This window comes from Protomyctophum bolini (assembly GCF_963924005.1).
Source record: "Protomyctophum bolini genome assembly, chromosome: 19".
Classification (NCBI taxonomy): domain Eukaryota; kingdom Metazoa; phylum Chordata; class Actinopteri; order Myctophiformes; family Myctophidae; genus Protomyctophum; species Protomyctophum bolini.
This window is the reverse complement of record NC_137880.1, coordinates 30,032,781-30,054,426: the sequence shown is the minus strand read 5'-3', so window position 1 is coordinate 30,054,426 and position 21,646 is coordinate 30,032,781. Positions and strand designations below refer to the sequence as shown.

Below are 21,646 nucleotides of genomic sequence, written 5' to 3'. Positions count from 1 at the left end.
ATTAACACTCATCTTTTACTTTCTCTAATAACAACCTAAAACATGAACCTTGGTTGAAAGAAACTAAAGTTGTCCTTTAAAAGCACTGCTCTTAGCCTCTTACTACAGGACAGGTACTGTTTGCTCAGATGTGTCTCGCACTATCCTAATACTTTACAGTAGCCACTGTTGTTACAGCTCTTTATCTGACCTAATCAATCAACAAGAGTACAGAGGCCATAGGCCAGAGCTGTAGCTTCTGAAAGGTAGGTATATAAGCTCAGTCAGTTATTTTATCTCACCAGCCAATCAAAGGATACGATTTGAAACACAAGTGACAGGTTTTGGCTGAACCACACTCACAATGAGAGTGGAATCCCTGCCACTCTCTCAAACCTGGTCATTCAATCATTAACCCATCATCTGTCTTAATTAAAAAGATCACCTACAAAAGAAGCAACCTTGGATGTTGTGTTTTGCATCATAGTTGCTCTCTACACTGATGGGGACGCTTTTGTGCCAAAAGAAGTGTTTCAGACACGCAGCAATACCAGTTTTGGTTTATTGGCCTGCTGAGCGGAGCGCAGACTGAGCCATGTGTAAATCAAGGTGAGCGTCATAGCGTGCGCGTGCGCGGGGGGGGTGGGGGGGGGGCAACATGAGCGCATATCGAGTGTGACAACAGCCCCCTGAAGCTGCATTTCTCCCTGCTCAGCTCAGCTCACATGCTCTGGCGCCCACCCAACAGTATATCGATCTGTTTGAGAAAGATTGTAAGAAGCATTCATAGAAAATGTGTGTTGTATTAGATGCCAGGTAGGTTTTTCAATGAGCCATAGCCTCTCAGCTTTCATTTCATCAGAGGTTAGGCTACTTCATGACATGAAACTTGTTCTTAGACAGCCTAGCTAAATGCAAATATCATTCTGAAACTGAGAGCTACTACTGCTGGTCTCTAGGCTGCAGTCTGGTACACACAGTCTCAGCAAACAAATGGTAGCCTATTCATTCACTAATAGGCCATTGTGTGCCATTGCTGTTGCTTCAGGCAACTCTTTTCTGTTCATTTTAACAGTACCACTACCAAACTGTTTTAAAAATCACATGGCCATCTCACATTCCTCAACTCTGGCTCCCTTTCCCCCACACTAAATTCTTTCCGCTATTCTACGTAAGACGTCCGCTGAATTTTCACAGATTAAGAAACCATCTCTAATGTTTAATTAATATCTGCACAAATCATGGAGATCATGGAGCCCTGCGGTATTCTATCATGGTGCCATATAATTTCACGCTCCTATCCTCACAGACTGAACAATAACAAGACGGGCTGCTGTACCAAAATAATAGCCATCAGGCATAGATTCTTCCCCGTGTTGCAGTGGAAAGAGTCAGCGATTTGGGCATACCATACACATCACTGATGATCTTAAATGGGATACACCCACCACTAATGTGATGAAAAAGGCTCAGCAGCAGTACTGTCTCCAGGCATCATTGAGAGCATTGTGTTGGGTTGCGCAACCGCCTGGTATGGGAATGGGAACTGTACCACCCTCGAACAGAAAGCCCTAGAGAGGGCGGTGCAGGCGGCCTTGGGCGCTCTACTGTGGCTATACTTGAACTGCCATCTAATGTTTAAATGGACCGATATGCTGCCAAATGATGTCTCGTCATCTACTACAGAGTACAGACTATATGTAAGTATGTGTACATGTTTTATACTGTGTGTGTGTGTGTGTGTGTGTGTGTGTGTGTGTGTGTGTGTGTTCACTCAACAGGAGAAAAAAACACATAATTAAAACAAGTTTGTCACACCAGTGACCCAGATGATTTGAACTGTTAGGCTACAGACGCTTTTAAATCACAACTCCATTGGCCTTGGGACTTAAGCTAAATGCATTTAATGGAGACAAGGCAGTTTGAAAGCACACGAGAACTTTAGTGAATTATGAACAGATTGAACACCCAAAGCTCAATTCCACTTACAAAGATTATAAGCCATCTATTGGATATTCTTACATCTGAAATAAGAGAGGAATAAATGTTCAGAATTAAACATTCTTCTCCGTTCATATGGATCAGAACCATACACACACACAGAAAGAGAGACAGCTAGCGAGAAACATCAGTGAGTCAGCAGCGATGGTAGCGATGGAACCTACCCTTGCCAACACGATGATCTAGAAGGGTACGACAGTCCAGTGCCAGGCGGCGAGAGGCTGGGATGGCAGGCGCAGGCAGGGGCATGGCAGGCACACACACTCTCTCAAACATACACAAACCCTCTCAAACAGAAAGTTTCTCACACGATTGTTTTTCTAATAAGACTAGAAAAACACAAATTCTATTCTATTCTATTATTATAAAGTAAATCAAGTTAGACCTCCATTTGGTTGCACTTCTGCAGACAAGAAAGCCCATTAAGAAGTGAGACTGACAAGATCTTCTGCCAGTCGGACAGATGCAATTTCACAAATGCATTACAAATGACCCACTCTGCACCTCTCCCGCACTCACTCGCATACAGTACATACTGCACGATACAGTTTGGCTGCAACACAACACTCTACACAACTACAAATACACACATGCTCCTCCTCTTTCTGTCCAGCGAAACAAAGTCAAACTTGCTTGCCGGAGGAAAAGAAAACTCACACACACAAAAAAGTCAGACACAAACTCTGCTGCCTTTTGCTGAAGACCAACTCTGAAGGCTGGTTGAGCTGCATTAACTAAGAGATTAGCGATTACTACTCCTTCTATAGCAGCTCTGCTCCCTCTGTCCCTCTTGCTCATTAATAAACATCTCACTAACACAATGGACCTCACTATCCAGCCTCCCTCTTGCTGGGAGAAGGAGAGAGGGGGGGCACGAGAGAAGCAGAGCGAGCAAATGCCTAAAGGGAATTGAGTGGCAGCCACGCAAGCCACTTGGCTGATGGTTCAATGAGTTCAGTAACCAATGGACGCCAACGCAGACAAAACATCTGGACAATGATTTCATGTTCTGTATATGTTGTCGTTGACCCAACACACAAACAAAAGCAGATAATGTGCATGCATTACCTCTCACACGAACAAACCCAAGAATGTTGGTGGAAAAGCTTTAAACAGTATCTACAGTATTCTGCTCTCTTATATAATATTTAGGGCGGCCGTAGCTTAGTGGGTAGAGAGGCGGACTGGGTTCAGAGGGTCACAGGTCCGCCTCCCGACCTCGGACTATGTGTCCAAGCGTCCCTGAACAAGACACTTAACCCTCAAATACCTTAACCCTGAGCGCTCAATCCGCTCATCATAACCATCCGATCAGCCATCAGCTGGGTGAATGATTCATTGTGTATTTATTAGGAAAAATACACGTAAGTAATCAATTATCATCATCTATCTACTGTATATTTGGTGGTGAGTGACAGGTGCATGATGGCAGTGATAATGGTTATTCAGTTGTTTGTTTACTATAACCGACCTGACATGTTGAATGTTGGTCACAAGGTGGCGATGTTGTTCACTCTTCAGTACGGTTGGCTGGGTGCTGAGAGCCGCTGCTCAGGCCCAAACTGGTTCGCCTCCTGGCGGACTCAAAATGAGGAAACCCGCAGGATAGCCATCGGCCTGTGGAACATCCCGGGCAGAACTCAGTGAGCTAATGCTAGTACTAGTCAAATTATTATTACATTCATTAAGGACATGCGTGACCCTGCAAGTCATAGGTGAAATTAAATTTCAAACAGATGGCTAAATAAGATTGGGGAAAAAAATCATTTGAAATGCTCCAATTTCATGTTTTAACGCATCATGTGGGAAAGGCAGCAGTGGTCAGTTGGTATCGTTAACGTAAATAAATTGTCCTGGTATCTAAACATTTACTGGCAAACGTGACGGGTTTTTAGACACATTTCTAAAGATCGTCTGTGTGGAATTTGTAAATTAAATTTCATAACAAGTAATAAGGCGAACTTGCGAAGGCGTACTGCCTTGCCAGACAGGGAGCACTAGGCTAATTCTAGCTAAATTTGTTAGCCCGGCTGACAGAAGCAGTGTTGTGAAGTGTAATGAGTTTTAATATATACTCACCAGATATTTAAAGTAAAAAACCCATTATGTAGAACACAGGAGGCTAGTTCCATTCATTCAAATTCTAGATTATACCAGGAAGGCAGGTGTTTTGGCACTTATGCGAAGAAGACTCAATTATAGCTTGCCTATAGGTGTTGTTGCTAACTACCACTATAAATAGCATTATTGCTGAAATGCAGCCCACATTCTCATGACATGACCTGTCATGCACTGGATGGAGAGAGAGAGAGGCAAGGCAAGTTGGTAGTAGCCACTCGTGGAATGCCTGACGCGAGGTTAGTGTACTGCTCACCATCAAAGTCATAAGTCAACAACATCGCTGCACCAAGTTCAACTTTGATATACAGTATCAACTAAACATAATATAACTGTATGTAATGTGTTTTTTTTCCTTTTTTTTCCTGTAGGCCTATTTATTGTTTCCTGATGTTTCCTCGAAGATTTTGTTTGTATTTGTGCTGCCATGGCAATGTGGGGGGGGGGGGGGGGGGGGGGGGGGAATATATGTCAATAATTGTATTGAAATTACTTATTATGCTGAAAAGAAAATCAATAAACCTATGTTTAATTAAAAAAAAAAAACTTAAACATAATAGAAATGAATAACATGTAAAAGTTACATGCTGCCTTGATATTATATATATATATATATATATAAAGGCAGCATGAAACTTTTACATGTGTTTATATATATATAGGGCCCGGCCCTACCTGGGCGGCGTGGCTGGGCCCTCATCAAACCCTGTACACTCAAGACACTGCCCCCCCCCCCCCCCCCCCCCCACACCTGCCACCTGTTGATCTCCATATATGGAGCTGACCTGTTCTGACATACCATTATGTTGATCTAACCTCATCAAACCCTGTACACTCAAGACACTGCCCCCCCCCCCACCTGCCACCCGTTGATCTCCATATATGGAGCTGACCTGTTCTGACATACCATTATGTTGATCTAACCTCATCAAACCCTGTACACTCAAGACACGCTCTATATATGGCCAGTGCCCAGTAGTCTGCCGTCACCCAGGCGGATCTTACTGGTAATATTATATAGGCTATATATATATATATATATAACGAAAATACATCACATGGATGCAACTGGAACGTATCCTCAGTGATGTATCCCAAGGTCACCTGGGTTTCGGGTCTCGCGAACATCATACCCCTCACTCGGGTGACCCGGCTGGGGTGAAGTCCCGACTTACGTCCCAGCTGTAGCTACCCTCGATCAGACCCACTAGGGAAAGACCAGGGCCACACAATCCGTTGGAACCACTCCGGAACTACTATGCCGGGACTGAGAGGTACCATTCTGGCATGTGATCGAGGGACTAGGCTCTGTGTTTTGACTCCTGTCCGGAGCCCCTCCTACGTCATCACCAGTAGTCTACTCCTGCTCTCACCAGGAGTAGACTACAGCTAGGACTCTACTGTGGCTGTGTGTGTGTGTGTGTGTGTGTGTGTGTGTGTGTGTGTGTGTGTGTGTGTGTGTGTGTGTGTGTGTGTGTGTGTGTGTGTGTGTGTGTGTGTGTGTGCACGTGTGCGTGTAGACAGACAGACAGACAGACAGACAGACAAAAGAAACAATATTAGAACTGTATCTTCTTTGCAGTAACATAGTTTGTTTCACATAACTGAGACGCCTTGACTTGCATTGCCCTCTAGTGGTTATACAGGTAATCAGAATATATGACATACTCCTTTTCACTCAACACAAAAATAAGTAGTAGGACAGTCGATCTAAGGTTTGAACTAAATTGCAATAGTAATGATTCAAGGTTTTTTATGATCGTTAGGGTCATCCAAATAACATATTAAAAATGGTCAATTAAATAATATAGTAAATTCAGGGCTAGGGGTTGAAAGTTGGGGTACCATTAACCATTAACAACATTTTAAATTTTTAATTATGCTTTAAGTAGCATGTGACGTGTCAAGCTAGGGTTTTTTAATGATTCTGGATCCATTAGCATTAGTTTTGCATGAAAAACACTCCTTGGGCTAAATAAGGCCACTTGCCCAAATGCGATGACGTCATCACATTTGTGATGACGGCTATGGCCAGTTCAGGTGGATCACCCTCACCACCCTTCACCACCCACCAGGCAAATCAGGCATACTTAATGAACTGGTGGGTGTGTCCACAAATTATATATAATAATAATACCTGATCATGTTTTAGGGTGGGGAAAGAATCATGGCATTCCATCTTTAATGACTGGTACAATTTGAGTGGCCCAGTCACACTGGCTGACATCATCAACCAGCACCCCGCTCTTGATCAAGGATTCCTCTGCTTCCACTTCTGGCCTTATTGCATATGATCTGATGATATGCGTGTGACATCATCATCATACCCGGAAGTAATGCGGTAATACTAAAGTAATACTTTTTATTTGTGTTTTCTCTATTCACTTGGTCATTAAGGTCCACATAATGAGAGGCCTGCTCTGCCGAAAACATTGCGAAAAAAGTTATGGTCATTTTTGTATACCACACCATAGACGACCAAAAGTGGTTATGGCCGAATTTAGGCCAAGGAGTGTTTTTCGTGCAAAACTAATGCTTGGAATGGATTCAGAATCATGAAAACCCCCTAGTTTGACATGCCACAATTGTCACATGCTACTTAAAGCATGATGACATTTTGGGAAATGTTGCCTTGTGTGGCAGGCTATACAAAAATGGCCATAACATTTTTGCAATGTTTCCAGCAGAGCAGGCCTCTCATTCAGTGGACCTTAATGACCAAATTAATAGAAAAAACACAAATAAAAGGTACGGCATGATCATCACAGGTCCTGTGCAATTTTGGGCCTGTGGCTCCCTGGCTACTTGTTTTGGGGGGTTGTCAGCTCCCTTGTTCTAAGCATGTTCAATGTGCCCATTTTTTCACATTTCCTGCAATTGACATACTACTTTATGGCAAGGTGACTCACTCCACGATAGCATCTGGTCCAAGCCAAACTCCCTTGTAACCCTTCTGTGGAAAGAACTTGCACTGCTGAGCTGGTGATCCTCCTTGGCAGCTAATTCCATGGATATACTCATTTCCATAGCCTAGCTTCTTGCCTTCTTCTCCAGTAACAGTAAGACCACTTTATGTTAACAAGTTTTTCTGCGTAGCTTGACTCCAGAGCCTGCACAGCACACAAGCCTGTCATGGTGTCATTCAGTACAGCATTAGTGTTCAGATAGTCTTTTTAGTGCAGCAACAAACATTGTGACAGACCCCCGTCCTCTTGGTCTGTCATATATTGTAATTACCTGTATAACCACTAGAGGGCGATGCAAGCCAAGTCATCTCAGTTATATGACAGACCATGCAGTGAATAAACAAACCATGTTGCATACGTATTATACACAACAAAGTGGCGACGAGGATGAGATTACTTTGTTTTATCTCCTTAAGTAGGTTAGTAGTAATGTGTGCCTTGAATAAAAAGATCTGATTGTCCAGGACAATTAATGCAACGGCTCTTGGCCGTTGGAAACTATTAAAACAAACAAAAAAGAACAATGAATGAATCAACAGAGTGTGAGAATTAAGCTGTTTAAACTTAGGCCTTACAGTGTTGAAGTTCAAACTGCTACAAACATTATATTAGCAGTCACAATTTGTGACTGTGTAGGCTGTTCAGTGTTCATTAAAGTTCAACAATAAAACACAGCAAAACAGTAGTGAAGATTCAAATTCTGGATTTATTATAGCTCCAAATGTATTACAGTTTCATGCAAATACCTAAACATTAAGTTTAATTGTAATTAGTGACATTTCTCATTTGTGTGGCTTCCTTTACCTACAGTGAGCACTTACTATGAGACCTAGCAGATCATGTCTGTGTGTCCGTGTGTCTGTCTGTCCCGCTATCCAAATATGGAGTGTGTTGCATCAGCAATCACTCAGCTCCATATATGGGCACAAAAGGGGCCAGTGATTTGTTTGTTGTGGACCTGGCCCCTTTTGTGCCCATATATGGAGCTGAGTGCGTTCTCTTCCCGCGTTCGCGCGTCTTACTCGTTTAATAGGGTTAGGGTTTAGGGCATAGAAGTTTAGGGCCAGATCCAAGATTTAGGCCTCACGTTTTGGGTCATTTCTGCTGAGCAGGCAGGTGATGTCAATAAAACCCACCCTCCACCCATCCATTTTCAACTGCTTATCCGTAGTCGGGTCACGGGGGCAACAGCTCCATCAGAGTGCTCCAGACTTCCCTCTCCAGAGCTACATTAGTGACTTCCTTGCAGGTCTTGGACCATCATCTGCAAAAATCAGTGATGCAACCCTTAGCTCACAGAGCCGAATACCCTCTCCGCCACGACTTCGCCTCGAGATCCTGTCCATGGGCTTCTCCAGGATTGCTGCAAGAGTATAGATCTGGTCAGTTGTTCCACGGCCAGGACGGAATCCACATTGCTCCGCCTCCTCCTGAATCAGGGGAATGTGATTGCCGTGGTGCAGGTTGGAGAGAGTGTGAGGAAGGTTGGAGAGAGAGGCAGAGGGAGAGAGAGGCAGGGGAGAGAGAGACAGGGGAGAGAGAGGCAGGGAGAGAGGCAGGGGAGAGTGATATTGCCAGTGATAAGAATGTCAATGTCACAAATCGTACAGATAAGGACAATTTGAAGTTATGTGCCTGCCTGACACTGTCCCACTCTGCAGTTACCTGGGAAATGACGGCACCCTTCTGAGTGAGAGTAATGCCATTGCTTCCTACTGTAATTCAATTTCTCACATTATTATGAGGTTGTTTTTAGTGTCCTTGGTGATTCTAGATTCTGCAGGTTTCTTCTTATACAGTAAGATAATGTACTCTAAGATGTAGAGTAAGATTGTTTAGCTTATTCTGAGGTGTAGGCCTATATAGTATTTACTATCTGTCTGTCTACTGTAGAAGTAGTGCACTTGTACGGTAGCCTATACATTTTATAATGTGATGGATTCATAATGCATAACAGGAGCAGTGAAAGGGGGAGGGGCCTTCGGATGGCAGTGTAGAGTAGGCACGACATTGAGGGGTAGAAACCATCCCGGTCGCGTGGTTGATCTAATGTGTGTGTCACTGTGAAGGACTGGCCCCATGAAGTGAACGTAGTTGGCGTAGTAGACGCCAACATGACGATTTTGACGTAGGCTGTTGAGGTTGAGCAAGAATAGCGTGTTTCAGAAAAGTTATATTTAAACAGTAAATAAGACATTTTTGGCGAATGCAATGTAGTCTATATGTTTTGTGGGAGTGTGCAGGTTTTATTTTGCATAGAGAGATGTGTGGTGGAAGTGTGGTTTGGTCGGAGATAGAGCACGAATGAACGGCCATGTGCTCATGTACCCCCTGTCTATTAGGTCAGAAAAGTAATATTTAAACAGTAAATAAGACATTTTTGGCGAATGCAATGTAGTCTATATGTTTTGTGGGAGTGTGCAGGTTTTATTTTGCATAGAGAGATGTGTGGTGGAAGTGTGGTTTGGTCAGAGATAGAGCACGAATGAACGGCCATGTGCTCATGTACCCCCTGTCTATTAGGTCAGAAAAGTAATATTTAAACAGTAAATAAGACATTTTTGGCGAATGCAATGTAGTCTATATGTTTTGTGGGAGTGTGCAGGTTTTATTTTGCATAGAGAGATGTGTGGTGGAAGTGTGGTTTGGTCGGAGATAGAGCACGAATGAACGGCCATGTGCTCATGTACCCCCTGTCTATTAGGGTAGCAGGATGGGGAGACCTATTACTAAACAAACACTCTGTAGCATTGATTACTATCAGAATATATAGAGCCTTACATTTCTAACCTTTTTTGAGGGGCACTAGCCCCTCCAATGCCTGCCTTTCAGAAATGGCATCAAGTTTATGGACTTTTAACGTTTGTCTTTAAGCATGCCCCTCAAAAAACATGACTCCACTCAGGACGTCATGTGGCAGTCAGGTCTATGGACCTTTAATGAATGCTTTAAGTTTAAGCAGTGATGTCATGTGGCAGCCACAGTGGGCGCCCCTCACTATAAACAGCACCTTTAACAGTCCTTATTACCTAACACTTTTGGTGGTATATATATTTTTTTTAGGCAGAGAGCAGTGAATACTGTAGAAGGGATAGGAGGTCTAGTGATTGATGCCTGTCAGCCAGGTGGAAAGATTACTGTCTGAGGAAAAGCAAAAGGCAGCTGGAGTTGATGGTGTTGATGGCAACATACATTCTACATAATTTATACATTGTATAAAATAAAATCTTCAGGAAATGGGAAAACCATGCTGTGGTCAACGGATCTTATGTAATTATTATTTAAGACACAAGCTTAATACTTTTCATTGGTTGAATATTTATAAAACCCACAGACTTAACGGCTTTCACTAATATTAATAGCAAAACGCAAAAGAAGAGCAGCTCTACAAACAATGCGATACATTGTACACTTGTAGATGACACTGTAGTATGACGTATAGGGCCCTATATGTGAAGTATAAGGCATCATTTAGGAAAAATCATAAAAAGCTTAAATATGGAGATACAGGGCAGTATTGCTATATAGACTTATGCCTCTGATGAATCTGAGATGGAGGGTCTCTGTCCCTCCTCCTCGCCCCTCGGGACCCTCTGACATGATGAAATCTGGACAGGCAGGGGGCCGATCGGCCCAACGTAGAATGGTGAGCGGTTTGGCATAACATCTCTACAGGGAAAAGAGGAAGGTTGCAGGGTCACATTTACGCCTTGTCATCATGGTGGAAATAGGAAACACAAGTGTAGGTCACAGACTGTTATATGATGATGCAAGTTTTTTTTCTTTTTGTGCCAGCGGTTGAGACTATTATTGGCTGTGCCTGTGATTCAGTGTGTTCTAATGGGATATCCAGAAGGAGAGAGAGGGACATAACTGATGACCCCATGTGGGGAGGGAGGGGCCGGGATGGGTGAGTGATGCCCTATAGAGTTATCTGGATGACGGATGAGCATTGGTACCATGGCGACCGCCCAAATGAGGTGGATAATTTGGGGTGCTCACTGCTGGGCTGGCAGATGGCTGTGAATCACACAGAGAGGTGGCTGGAAAGAGGGAGTGTAGGAGAGAGAGAGAGAAAGACACTTTAAATATCACCATTTTTTTATTACACAGATATACACAAAGAGGGTTAGCGGTTTGCTTTACCTCAACCCCTAGTTCATCACGTCATCATCCCTCCCCGTCTCCCCTCCCTCTCCATATGTCAGCTTAACAAGATTGAGACTTCATAGGCGTCCCATCGTGAGATGAGACCGAGTGCTCGATCATGTCCCGGGGCCGAGCTGCCCAGGAGACACACTTTGGTCACAGGTGATTAAACCGCTTGCTGTTATGGCTGTTAGGGAGGTTAAGACGTCTCATGCCTGTCACCTCAGTTTGTCACACCCAGAGACCACATTTACTCAGCATTTAAGCACCAGAGTGGGATTTTCATGACTCATTGCTGTATGAGTACAAAAAAAGGCAATTAAATGTTCAAATATATTCTTGGTCTTAAAGCTGCACTATATAACATTCGTCTTCTACCCTGGATATTAACCTGGTTTCCTGCTGACATTGTTATCATTGAGCTAGTAGACAACACAAAAACTAAGGCACTGGTGTCGGACTTCTGGTTTACCGGAACGGGGTTCAACTCCCTGCAGTGCCCTGCTCAATGTGTTGTATTTACATGGTTGTAATTGCGTAAATTGGAAATTGCGTAAATTGGAAATTGCGGAAATTGCGGAAATTGGAAATTGCGGAAATTGCGGAAATTGGAAATTGCGGAAATTGCAGGAAATTGCAAATTGGAAATTGGAAATTGCTCAGGGGATAAATTGACTCTTGACCTGCAAAGGGATGTAATGCAAACTTGTAGATCTGCTTGTCAATCTGGTATTTTAAAAGGAAAAAATATATATATTTCAAATCATCATTTTGAAATTAAAACGGATTATCGATTATTTTGCTTGACTTTAATTAACTGTTGCACCTCTTGTATGCACCATAATGCAAACTATTTGGTAGGTATGGAAAGGAACACAATTGTCCTGGTGGAATAAAGCTTTGTAAACATGGCCCGTGGACAGTGAACAAGGCTTTTGTCCTTCTGTTCGTCCAGATCCCTCCTAAACCAATCCCCAGTCTGTCCATCCAGATCCCTCCTAAACCAATCCCCAGTCTGTCCGTCCAGATCCCTCCTAACCCAATCCCCAGTCTGTACGTCCAGATCCCTCCTAACCCAATCCCCAGTCTGTACGTCCAGATCCCTCCTAACCCAATCCCCAGTCTGTACGTCCAGATCCCTCCTAACCCAATCCCCAGTCTGTACGTCCAGATCCCTCCTAACCCAATCCCCAGTCTGTAGGTCCAGATCCCTCCTGACCCAATCCCCAGTCTGTACGTCCAGATCCCTCCTGACCCAATCCCCAGTCTGTACGTCCAGATCCCTCCTAACCCAATCCCCAGTCTGTAGGTCCAGATCCCTCCTGACCCAATCCCCAGTCTGTACGTCCAGATCCCTCCTATAACCCAATCCACAGTCTTTCCATTGCCTACTATCTGGCTGCTGGTAGGCTGAGACCAGGGTGCAGCAATGCAGTCACCCCATTTAAGAAATAAATACCGGTAGTCTACAAAAATGAAACCATTCCTTACCAACAATCAAACAATTTACAAAGTATTTGAAAATAAGTCTAATGTTACTTAAAACACCTTTCTCTCTATTTACATAAAGAACCTTGTAAAACTGCAGAATGAAAATCAAGAAATCTAGCGATCTTAATCATTTAAGCCCTAGAAGGTTCTTGTATGTCACCTTTCTTAAATCTGGACCATATGCGTTCTGATCGCAGAAAAAACTAACACAAATTCAAGATTCACATCAGGATAAACAGCAGGCTGTTTAATTCTAGAGCTCTTTGGTAACCAACATGAACATAAGCGGAACAGGAAAGAGATGTTTTAGCTTTCCCCCCATTAATGTAATTCATAGTTTTACATTTTTTAATTCACACTTCATTTCCAAACATGTGAGTCATGACGCCACTGGTTTAATAAAACAATCTTTAAACACATAGTTGTTTTTTAATGTCACCAACAAACAAAGATAAAGGAACATATATGAACAATGCAAACTCTACAAACTCAAAATCAATGGTTTTGTGTACACCCAACCATTGCCCAATTCATGACCACCACTAGGGGGCAGCACTTTGCAGCCCTCACTAGAGGGCAGCACTCTGCAGGTGCCATTGACCACTGAAAATACCAGCTCTGCAAACTAAACGGCTTGCCTCAGAAATGTAAAGAGAAACATGGCAGGAACGATAGATGGAACTGTACCTTGGAGTTATCTGTTGTACCTTATATAACTTTCCAGATATTCATTCCAGAGTATGGAAGCCAACACTAGCAAGCTATGGTGTTGTAAAATGTCCTATAAAGCTAATAGGTAAGAAGCAGAAAGCCGAGAAGATCTAAAAGGCAAGGCCCTTAGCATACCCTTCCACTCTGTTCAGGCAGCTCCAGCTACTTAGCACCACAGCAGCAATATTAAACTAAACAACTCCTCACTTTTCAATTCCTTCATTTCACATTAGCTTGCCACTATACTTATCCTTTAGAGAAACCATTACAAATGGAACGCGGTCTTCTGCATTTGTTTGGAATCAGCACCAGCTCTAACAGGATAGAGTAAAAATTTGCAAAACAAATGAAAAACTAAACTTGGAACACCAGGCTTAAAACTGTTCTTGTAACACAAAGCATGAGTCATCAACATAAGCAGATTTGATTTGTATGAAATTAGTTTTTGAAAAGCTGAACCAGGTCTTCACATCAGACTAAGTACATCCTAGTCCATGATCGGACTACACCAGACCACACCAGGGCATGAGGAGTCCCTTTGCTTGGACCTGTGGCCAAGGGGTGGTGCCCAGAGAGTTGTCGCTAGAGGGCCTCCTAGTGGCTCCTTGTCCTGCTAACTCCCTGGTAGCCATGAATAAGTTCATCTCCCCATGGGGAGTTCTCTGCTCTTTAACTGCTGCTCTCTTCAGATAAAGTGCCATTAGAGTCTTGGAGCAAAGAGAGAGTCCGGGCTAGGGGACTGGACAAGCTGTCTGTGGTGTCTCCGTATTCACTCTCGGCCAGCTCTCCCTCGCGCTCACAGATCACAGTCATGGGGCTGCTTAGGAGACGACAACGTGAGTTATACTTGCTGCTGGCCGCGGAGGGCGGCGTGCGCGAGCGGCCGTACTTCATCCCGCCAACAGGCAAACAGAATGAAGTCGGCGAGGAGAGGGCCAGTCCGTCACTGCGGTTCCACTCATCTGGCACCCTCTTGCTGCGGCCTGGGGAAGCGCAGGGGCTGTGCAGGGCTATTGGCGAGGACGGTGAGGCGGCGAAGGGGTCTAATGCCGATTCCGAGCGTGTCCTCTGGAAACTAGGGGCAGTTGAGCGCAGCATCTCCGTGGCAGACATTCTGAAGCTGGTCTCGGAGCGGCTGCCCTTCTTCAGGAGCAGGGCCTTGAAGGTGTCACTGCTGGTGGCCGACTTGCGGATGTTGCGCTGGATGGAGCCGGACTGGCGGGACAGCGGGGTCACCGGGCTCGGGGACGTCGCTGTGGGAGTGACGGGCGGAGACTGAGAACCGGTCCCCCCCTTTGCCTTGTCCTCCTCAGACTCCTTCCGACCCAGGACCTTCCTCTTGGACCTAAACAAAGAAAGCCAGGTTATTACATTTTTTGTTGAAATCTGACTGAGTAATTTAAGTGCAGTGTAAGCAGTGTAAAATATTATGGGAGGCGAAGTAGGAGATAAGTAAAACAAACAATATGACATTTTTGCAAGACATACGGTACTCTTGGGAAAGGAGGCACATAAGTTACAAACTTTCATTATGGTACTATATTTGGGCTAACTGACCACACTTAATATAGCTCAGATTAGCTACTGGCATACACAACTGCGACCAGCGTCCCAGTTTGCCATATGTCAACAATGCCCAGAGCGATGGTGCATCACATTGTAAGTGTTAAAGAAGCACAGAGTGGCATTATTTCCTCAAAAAGGGGAAGCTTTTACTGAAATGAAAGAACTTGTGTTAAGGAAATTGCAGATACTGCAGCTCTGCAGGAATGCTTAGAGATGGCACAATGGAATTAGTCACACAACCTGGGAAACATGCCCAGAGCTTTTTAATCACGAGGACAATCCAGTCTTCTCTCAGTAGGGGGTGCAAAATGAGTTGACTGCAAAACTGTACATAGCATAGCAATAAAGCTGAAGCTAGCATATATGAGATTACAGCTAGGTTTGGGGGGGGGGGGGGGGCATAATTAATCTCTGGTCCAGAGGTTGTACTGCGGGATTATTGATGCTAATGCAATGCTAGTGTCGCCATGGCGTTTGAAAACAAGGCCTGCCAATTACAGGCTACTTGCCGCTCCGCACCTCACTAGACATGGAGCACCCAAGATCTGCGTTCCCTCGCTGTGCAAGGGGGAGGGAGGGGGCGAGAAGGAGAAGAGGAGAGAAGGAGACAGTGAAAGACCTGGGGAAAAAAGGTGATGAAGGAGAAGGATTTGGTGGTAAAAGTAAGAGGAGGGGATCAGGAGGCAGGGAGACCAAACCTTTAATCCTCAGATCAGACCCAGAGACTAAGAGGTTTAAATAAATGCTTCCATCTATTATTATAGAGAATCTACACAGTGGGAGGTCAGTAGGGTAGACGTTACGACAGAACATACACAGGAATTACAACATGAAGGTAGAGATTGAGTCTGGGACGGCTGCAGGAATGTGCAACCACCCATGCCCTAAATTCAACCTCCATTTAACATAGTCTCCAGGGAGTTCCCTCTGCACATTAAAGCATCTGCATTACATAACGTCTCTCTCGCATGCTTCGCTCACACACTCGCAGGAGTTGCATGCAGACACACACTGACTCACACACCCGACTTCACTGAACCCAGACAAGGCTGCTGTAAGCACAGCATCAGAATGACACAGAAAGTTCAAAAACACGCAGATGGATTGGACACAAAAAACAGAGATGTTACAAATCCATAGTAGACTGGTAAACTGGTGTGTGTGTGTGTGTGTGTGTGTGTGTGTGTGTGTGTGTGTGTGTGTGTGTGTGTGTGTGTGTGTGTGTGTGTGTGTGTGTGTGTGTGTGTGTGTGTGTGTGCACTCGCTCGTGTGTGCGTGCGTGCATGTGTGTGCGTGTGTGCGAGACAGAGAGACACGTTGGGGAAGTGGTGTGAATGACCACAGAGAAGAAGAGGGACATTGAGCAGGTGAGAGCCGGTGGAGAGGGTTGAGGAGAGAGAGGAGAGGAGAAGAGGTAGGCAGCTCGAGGCAGGAAAATAAGGTAAATATATTGAGTCTGGCTGACCTTGGGTCAGCAGATAGCAGCTGGTGTTCGAGTCTCATTGTCCACACACTTTACTACGGCCTCTGCATCTCTGGGCAAACAAACCCTCTATGGGGCTCGACAAAGCAATGTACGTCTATGCATTATTACATAAATGGCACAAAAAGGGCCCTTGTAGTGCACTGGTTGGCTTTTTTTGGGGGGCACTGTCTGCCACGAAAGCCTGGTTTTATTCTGCACTGGTTGTGTGTGTTTGTGTTAAACTGCCCCTCCAGCACTAACGCTGTGTTATACTGCATACTGTATATATGGGTGAGGAGGAGCATCCATGACCAGAGCCAGTAAAACACACACACACACACACACACACTAGTCAAACAGTAAACAAACAACGGGTGCAATGCTTATGCGTGCATGTACGAAGAAGCCTCATACATTTAATTAAAGTGCACAATAAATCGTACTACTATGCTCACATGTGTGCACAGTGCACACTTGTGCGGAGCATGCACTTACTCTACTCGTGTATTATGCATTGCACACACACACGCACACAGTCCATAAATACAACCTCAACCCAAAGCCAGCAGAAATACAATGCCATGAAATGAAATCCTGTGATGTTCAAGAGAGCCGAAATGGCTGAACGTGACCATGAAAGAGACGCACACACACACACACACACACACACACACACACCCACCCCCCACACGCGCGCACACGCACACACACGCACGCTAGAGGGTTGCATGAGAAATGTATGCATGTTCCCTTTGAAGCACAGAGGCACGCACTGTATGTGCATCATACTGTATGTGAGACTAGCGCAGAGCACGGAGACAGAGTGACATAGAGAGACACAGACTCGTTCTCCCGTGGCTTCTAACCTAGATTAGGGCTAGTGGTGGTGCTGTTGGGGGGGGGGGGGGGTGGTTGTCTGGAGGCTTAATAATGAATGGACTTGGAGTGACAGCCTGCTCGGAACATGCTACTGTACGTACGTATCTCCCTGCCTGACTCTGGTCAGCCTCAGAATGCATAGCCGATGATGCATCTATATGCTGTCACTGACAGGCGAGGAGCGGACCGTACAGACAGACGCTATTCATCACTATTGGAATGGGACAGCCCAGGCTGAAGTTATGACTGGGAGGTGGAGGGCAGGGCAGGAGAGGAGAGGAGGAGAGGGGGTGGGAGAGGAGAGGCTGAGTGGTAACAAGGATGGAAGGATGGAAGGTTTAAAGGTGACATGTTGAGGGTAATGACTGACAGAGAAATTGAGGGATGGACATAAACACTGCACAGGGAGAGAGAAAGAGAGATCACGATATTGGAAAATCTAACAAGCAACCTTCAAAAAAGGGAAACACCACCGCCGGAGAGGATAAAAGATGAGGACAGTTTGAGTTTTGCCGACGTGTGAACGGCGAAGCGAAACGTACCTGTGAATGGCAGCGAAGAGGTCCTCTGTGGTGCGGGGCCGCGTCGGGGTCACCATGTCCCCCCGACCGGCCCCGTTAGCGGTGCGGGCCGGCGAAGGGTCACCCGTGCTGGAGTCAAACACGTCACCTGGAGCAGAAAGAGCGAGGCAGGGGCAGAGTCACACACACGTGTTCATGTACATGACAAACACCCACACACATGATGCAGCACTTTGACACGCAGCAACATGTACACAGGTTGCGTTTCCCCGCCCAGCAAAGGTCAGACGGATTACCGGCAGAGTGACAACCTACACACACACGCGCGTGTGTGCGCGCACACACACACACACACACACACACACACACACACACACACACACACACACACACACACACACACACACACACACACACACACACACACACACACACTGGTCAGATATCCTTCGTCCTGTAGCGAGCAGAGACCTGGATGCCAGTGAATGGATGCTGAGGTGGTGTGTGTGTGTGTGTGTGTGTGTGTGTGAGGTTGATGCAGGACTGTCTCCTTACATTCTCTTTCTCGCTTCAGAAATATTCCCCTCTCCTTCTATCCGGTCTTTCTGCACTTTGCATTCTGCTCTCTCTCCCTCTCTCGCATCTCTTGCACCTCACTCGCATGTGCCTGCACTTCCACTGCCCGAACCGCTGCAGGCAATCTCACGTTACGCCACCTCCCCTCGGATACCACGGAGCCCCTCCCCTCCCCCTAAACACAGCTCCACCGGGACACTTGCCCCATCCCTTACCTTAGCGAGAGAGAGAGAGAGAGAGAGAGAGAGAGAGAGAGAGAGAGAGAGAGAGAGAAATTGAGGAGAGTGGTGGAACAGGGAGGAAAGCAGGACAGAGAAAAGTAACACAGGACAGGACGCAGTGAGCTTGATAAGAGGGAAAGGGAGAGTGAGGGAGTGAATACTTGAAAACCAGGATGTGGGGGCTGGAAAAAAGATGAGCTCAGGAAAAAACAGAGGAGGGGAGAGGGAATGGCAGCAGGAGCCATAGCAGAGAGAGGAGAGGAGAGGAAGGGAGGGAGGGAGAGAGACAGAGAGAGAGAGAGAGAGAGAGAGAGAGGGGGGGGGGGGGGGAGGGATGGAGGGAGGGAGAGAGAGGCTGCGGCAGTTGTGGGTAAGCCTCTCTGAGAGAACTCAGAGTGGAGGAGGACGAGGCAGGACAGCTGGCTATCTTGATGGCTATCTTGATGACATTCAATAGATTTCACCATATAGAGGGGAAAGTATTCAATCAATACCATGTTTAGCCACAGGATTTTGAAGCTTTTAACTTCACCAAACAAAGCCCCAAAGCTAGATAAAATGCCCCTAAGGAAACTAGCAGTAAAACCTGAGTTTATGGCCCGAGTGATTTCATCCCATAAAAATGCAGTCCTCTGAAGAATAAGGTTTTGCTCACATTAAAAACAACCTATAGAAGGTTTTTCAACCTTCCTTTTCTCAATCTTCACACAGTTTTATACTTTGTTCTCTTCACAGTCAAACTGCAGTCAAAAATAGTAACACTGGGAAACCAGAAATCAGAGGCAAGCTCAGCCTGAGTGCTGCTGGCCTCAATAACTCACCAGCACCACCCCATCAATATTAGCACCATCCACATAAGAGTTATTGTAATGGACACATTTCATTTTTCATTTCATTTCGTTATAATATAATATTATGACATTATCATTTGGATATTTGTCTTGAAAAACTACTGCAGTTAAACATCACTGACCAATGTTTTCTGAAAAACATATGTTATCAGTGGTGTTGCTAAACCTTTTCATGGCAAGGACCCCCAAAATTATTTGTATTTTGCTGCGGTCCCCCATCTCAAAATATTTAGATCCAGCGACCCCCAGAAGCAAAGATTTGAGTTAAAATGTTGTTAGAAAAAATTTAAATATCAAAGATTTGCACGCATTTTCATGATTAGCCAAAGTACAAATTAACGTTTAAAGTGGTTAAAATTGCTTTCCCGGTTTGAATGTGTTAAGTACATTTCAGTGAGACTCACCATTCTCATCCTCCTTGGAGCTGACAGATCCTGTGGTACTGCTCGATCCATCTCCGTCCTCTTCCTCATCCTCCTCTTCGGGTTCCACTTCATCGCCTCCTTCTTCTTGGGCGTTTCCGTTGAAGCCTTGGCTGTGGTCAGGACTGGTGTCCTCGTCTGTGGAGACGGAGAGCTGGGTGCCCTCTCGGGTCTCTGTGGATGCCTCACAACTGGTTGTCAGAGAATCAGGGCACAATGATGATGACTCAGCTTCCTGTTCCAGTCTCGCACATTCCTTGTCTTTAATGCCTCTATGCGGGGCGTCCACTTGGTCTTCAGTGGAAACGTGGTTGGTTGTCTCCTGAAACTGAGTGGGCAGCGGCTGGCCACTGGTTTTTGGTTGTCGGCCAAATAGTGGGGCGATATTGAAAAGCTTGGGCTTCTTGGAGATTACAGGGGGCTTCTGTTTGACGGGAGAGCTTTTGGGGGTCTCTGGGGGACTGGACATCGGTGTCCCCTCTTCCCCCTGCTTTTCTTCCACTTTTCTGTTTGAGAGGCTATGGCTATGATGCTCAGAGATACCGTTAAGGATGGTGACATCTGGCGGTGGTGTGTCTGAGCTCCTGCGGTCTGGTGATAGCTTCTCTAAGAGGTTTGGAACAGGTGACGAGGAGGACTTGCGTGGGCTTTCCACAAGGGAGGAGCCGTTTGTCAAGGGAAGCACCGTGGGCTGTTCCTGGGATTTAGACACCTGTGGGTTCTGGGATTTAGACACCTGTGGGTTCTGGGATTTAGACATCTGTGGGTTCTGGGGCTTTAGACTCTGGATGAGGACTACCTCCGTCTCCAGAGCCATGGCATAGTCCACCTCACCGTTGACCGGCTTCTCTGGTCGCTTCACTGAGCGGAGTTGAACACTCTGCAGCGCAAACGGGGTTATGAGGGGCTTGCTGTCCTTGGTAGGGCTGTTGGTCACAGCTGGACGAGAAGCATCCCTCGTTGCCTTTGGAGCAAAGAGGGCGGCAGAAGGCGGAGCAGGGGCTGGGAGAGGGGGAGGTGGAGGAGGTGCCATGGGTGGGAATGGAGGGGGAGGAGGAGGGGGAGGACTGAGAGATCCATTGAAAGACTGGCTAGGGTGGATGAATGCGTCGGGGGAAGGCGGAGGGGGGAACTCTGGGGAGGTTGAGCAAGGGGGAGGGCTCAGAGCGGTGCCCTGCGGGGTAGTGGGTAACGGCGGGGGTGGAGGTGGAGCACCGGGGCTGGAGGTTGGAGGCGGAGGGGGAGGGAAAGATGGAGGAGGTGGGTGGGGAGCCGAGGACGTGGGGGGTAGGGGGGGTGGCAGTGGGGGCGGGGGGCCGAGGCTCTTGAGTGAGTCCGAGGTGTTGGAGGAGAGGGAGGTGGAGGAAGAAGAGACGGAGACGGAGGAGATGAGCGAGGACTTCCTCTCAGGCACTTTTGGCTTGGGCCGCCCCCCCGAGGGAGACATAGATCTCACAAAGGAGGGCACGGGGGTCCCGGCAGTGGGAGTGTTAGACTGGCTGGAATAGCCGCTGGAGGGGGAGGTGAGTCGGTGAACTCTGTCCGGAGACGAAGTGTTGGTCTTGGCCTTCACTGTCACCCCTCCGTCCTGACCTGCGGCGACCGCCGCCTGGTTGTTGTTGGCATGATGAACGCCACCTCCATTCTGTTGTTCCGCTAGGTGAGGACCAGTGGACATGTTAGCTGTGGCGTGAGCCGAGGTCTCCGGTGTCCCCTGATCGCCATGGTTA

The 21,646-nt window shown here is 46.2% G+C and overlaps 2 protein-coding genes across 3 annotated transcripts in view; both read right to left on the bottom strand.

The window, feature by feature from the left end:
• Nucleotides 1-4,247, bottom strand: part of LOC308333786 (protein EFR3 homolog B) — a 41,645-nt gene extending 37,398 nt beyond the window's left edge. The window contains exons 1-2 of one of the 2 annotated variants that reach the window (XM_080790266.1): nt 4,060-4,247; nt 3,452-3,597 (exon numbers count right to left, since the gene is read on the bottom strand). In XM_080790266.1, coding sequence (XP_080646392.1) covers nt 3,452-3,458 — 7 coding nt within the window. In that variant the 5' untranslated portion in view covers nt 3,459-3,597; nt 4,060-4,247. Of the gene's footprint in view, nt 1-2,144; nt 2,383-3,451; nt 3,598-4,059 lie in introns of those variants that run through there. The other variant, XM_080790265.1, reaches the window with a different exon arrangement.
• Nucleotides 4,248-13,448: 9,201 nt separating this feature from the next.
• LOC308334281 (NHS-like protein 1) overlaps nt 13,449-21,646 on the bottom strand; it is a 69,590-nt gene continuing 61,392 nt past the window's right edge. Inside the window, 4 exon segments of the mRNA XM_080790942.1 lie at nt 13,449-14,760; nt 15,501-15,539; nt 17,868-17,994; nt 19,899-21,646. The exon segment at nt 19,899-21,646 is cut by the window's right edge and continues 1,660 nt beyond it. Coding sequence (XP_080647068.1) covers nt 14,085-14,760; nt 15,501-15,539; nt 17,868-17,994; nt 19,899-21,646 — 2,590 coding nt within the window. The 3' untranslated portion in view covers nt 13,449-14,084.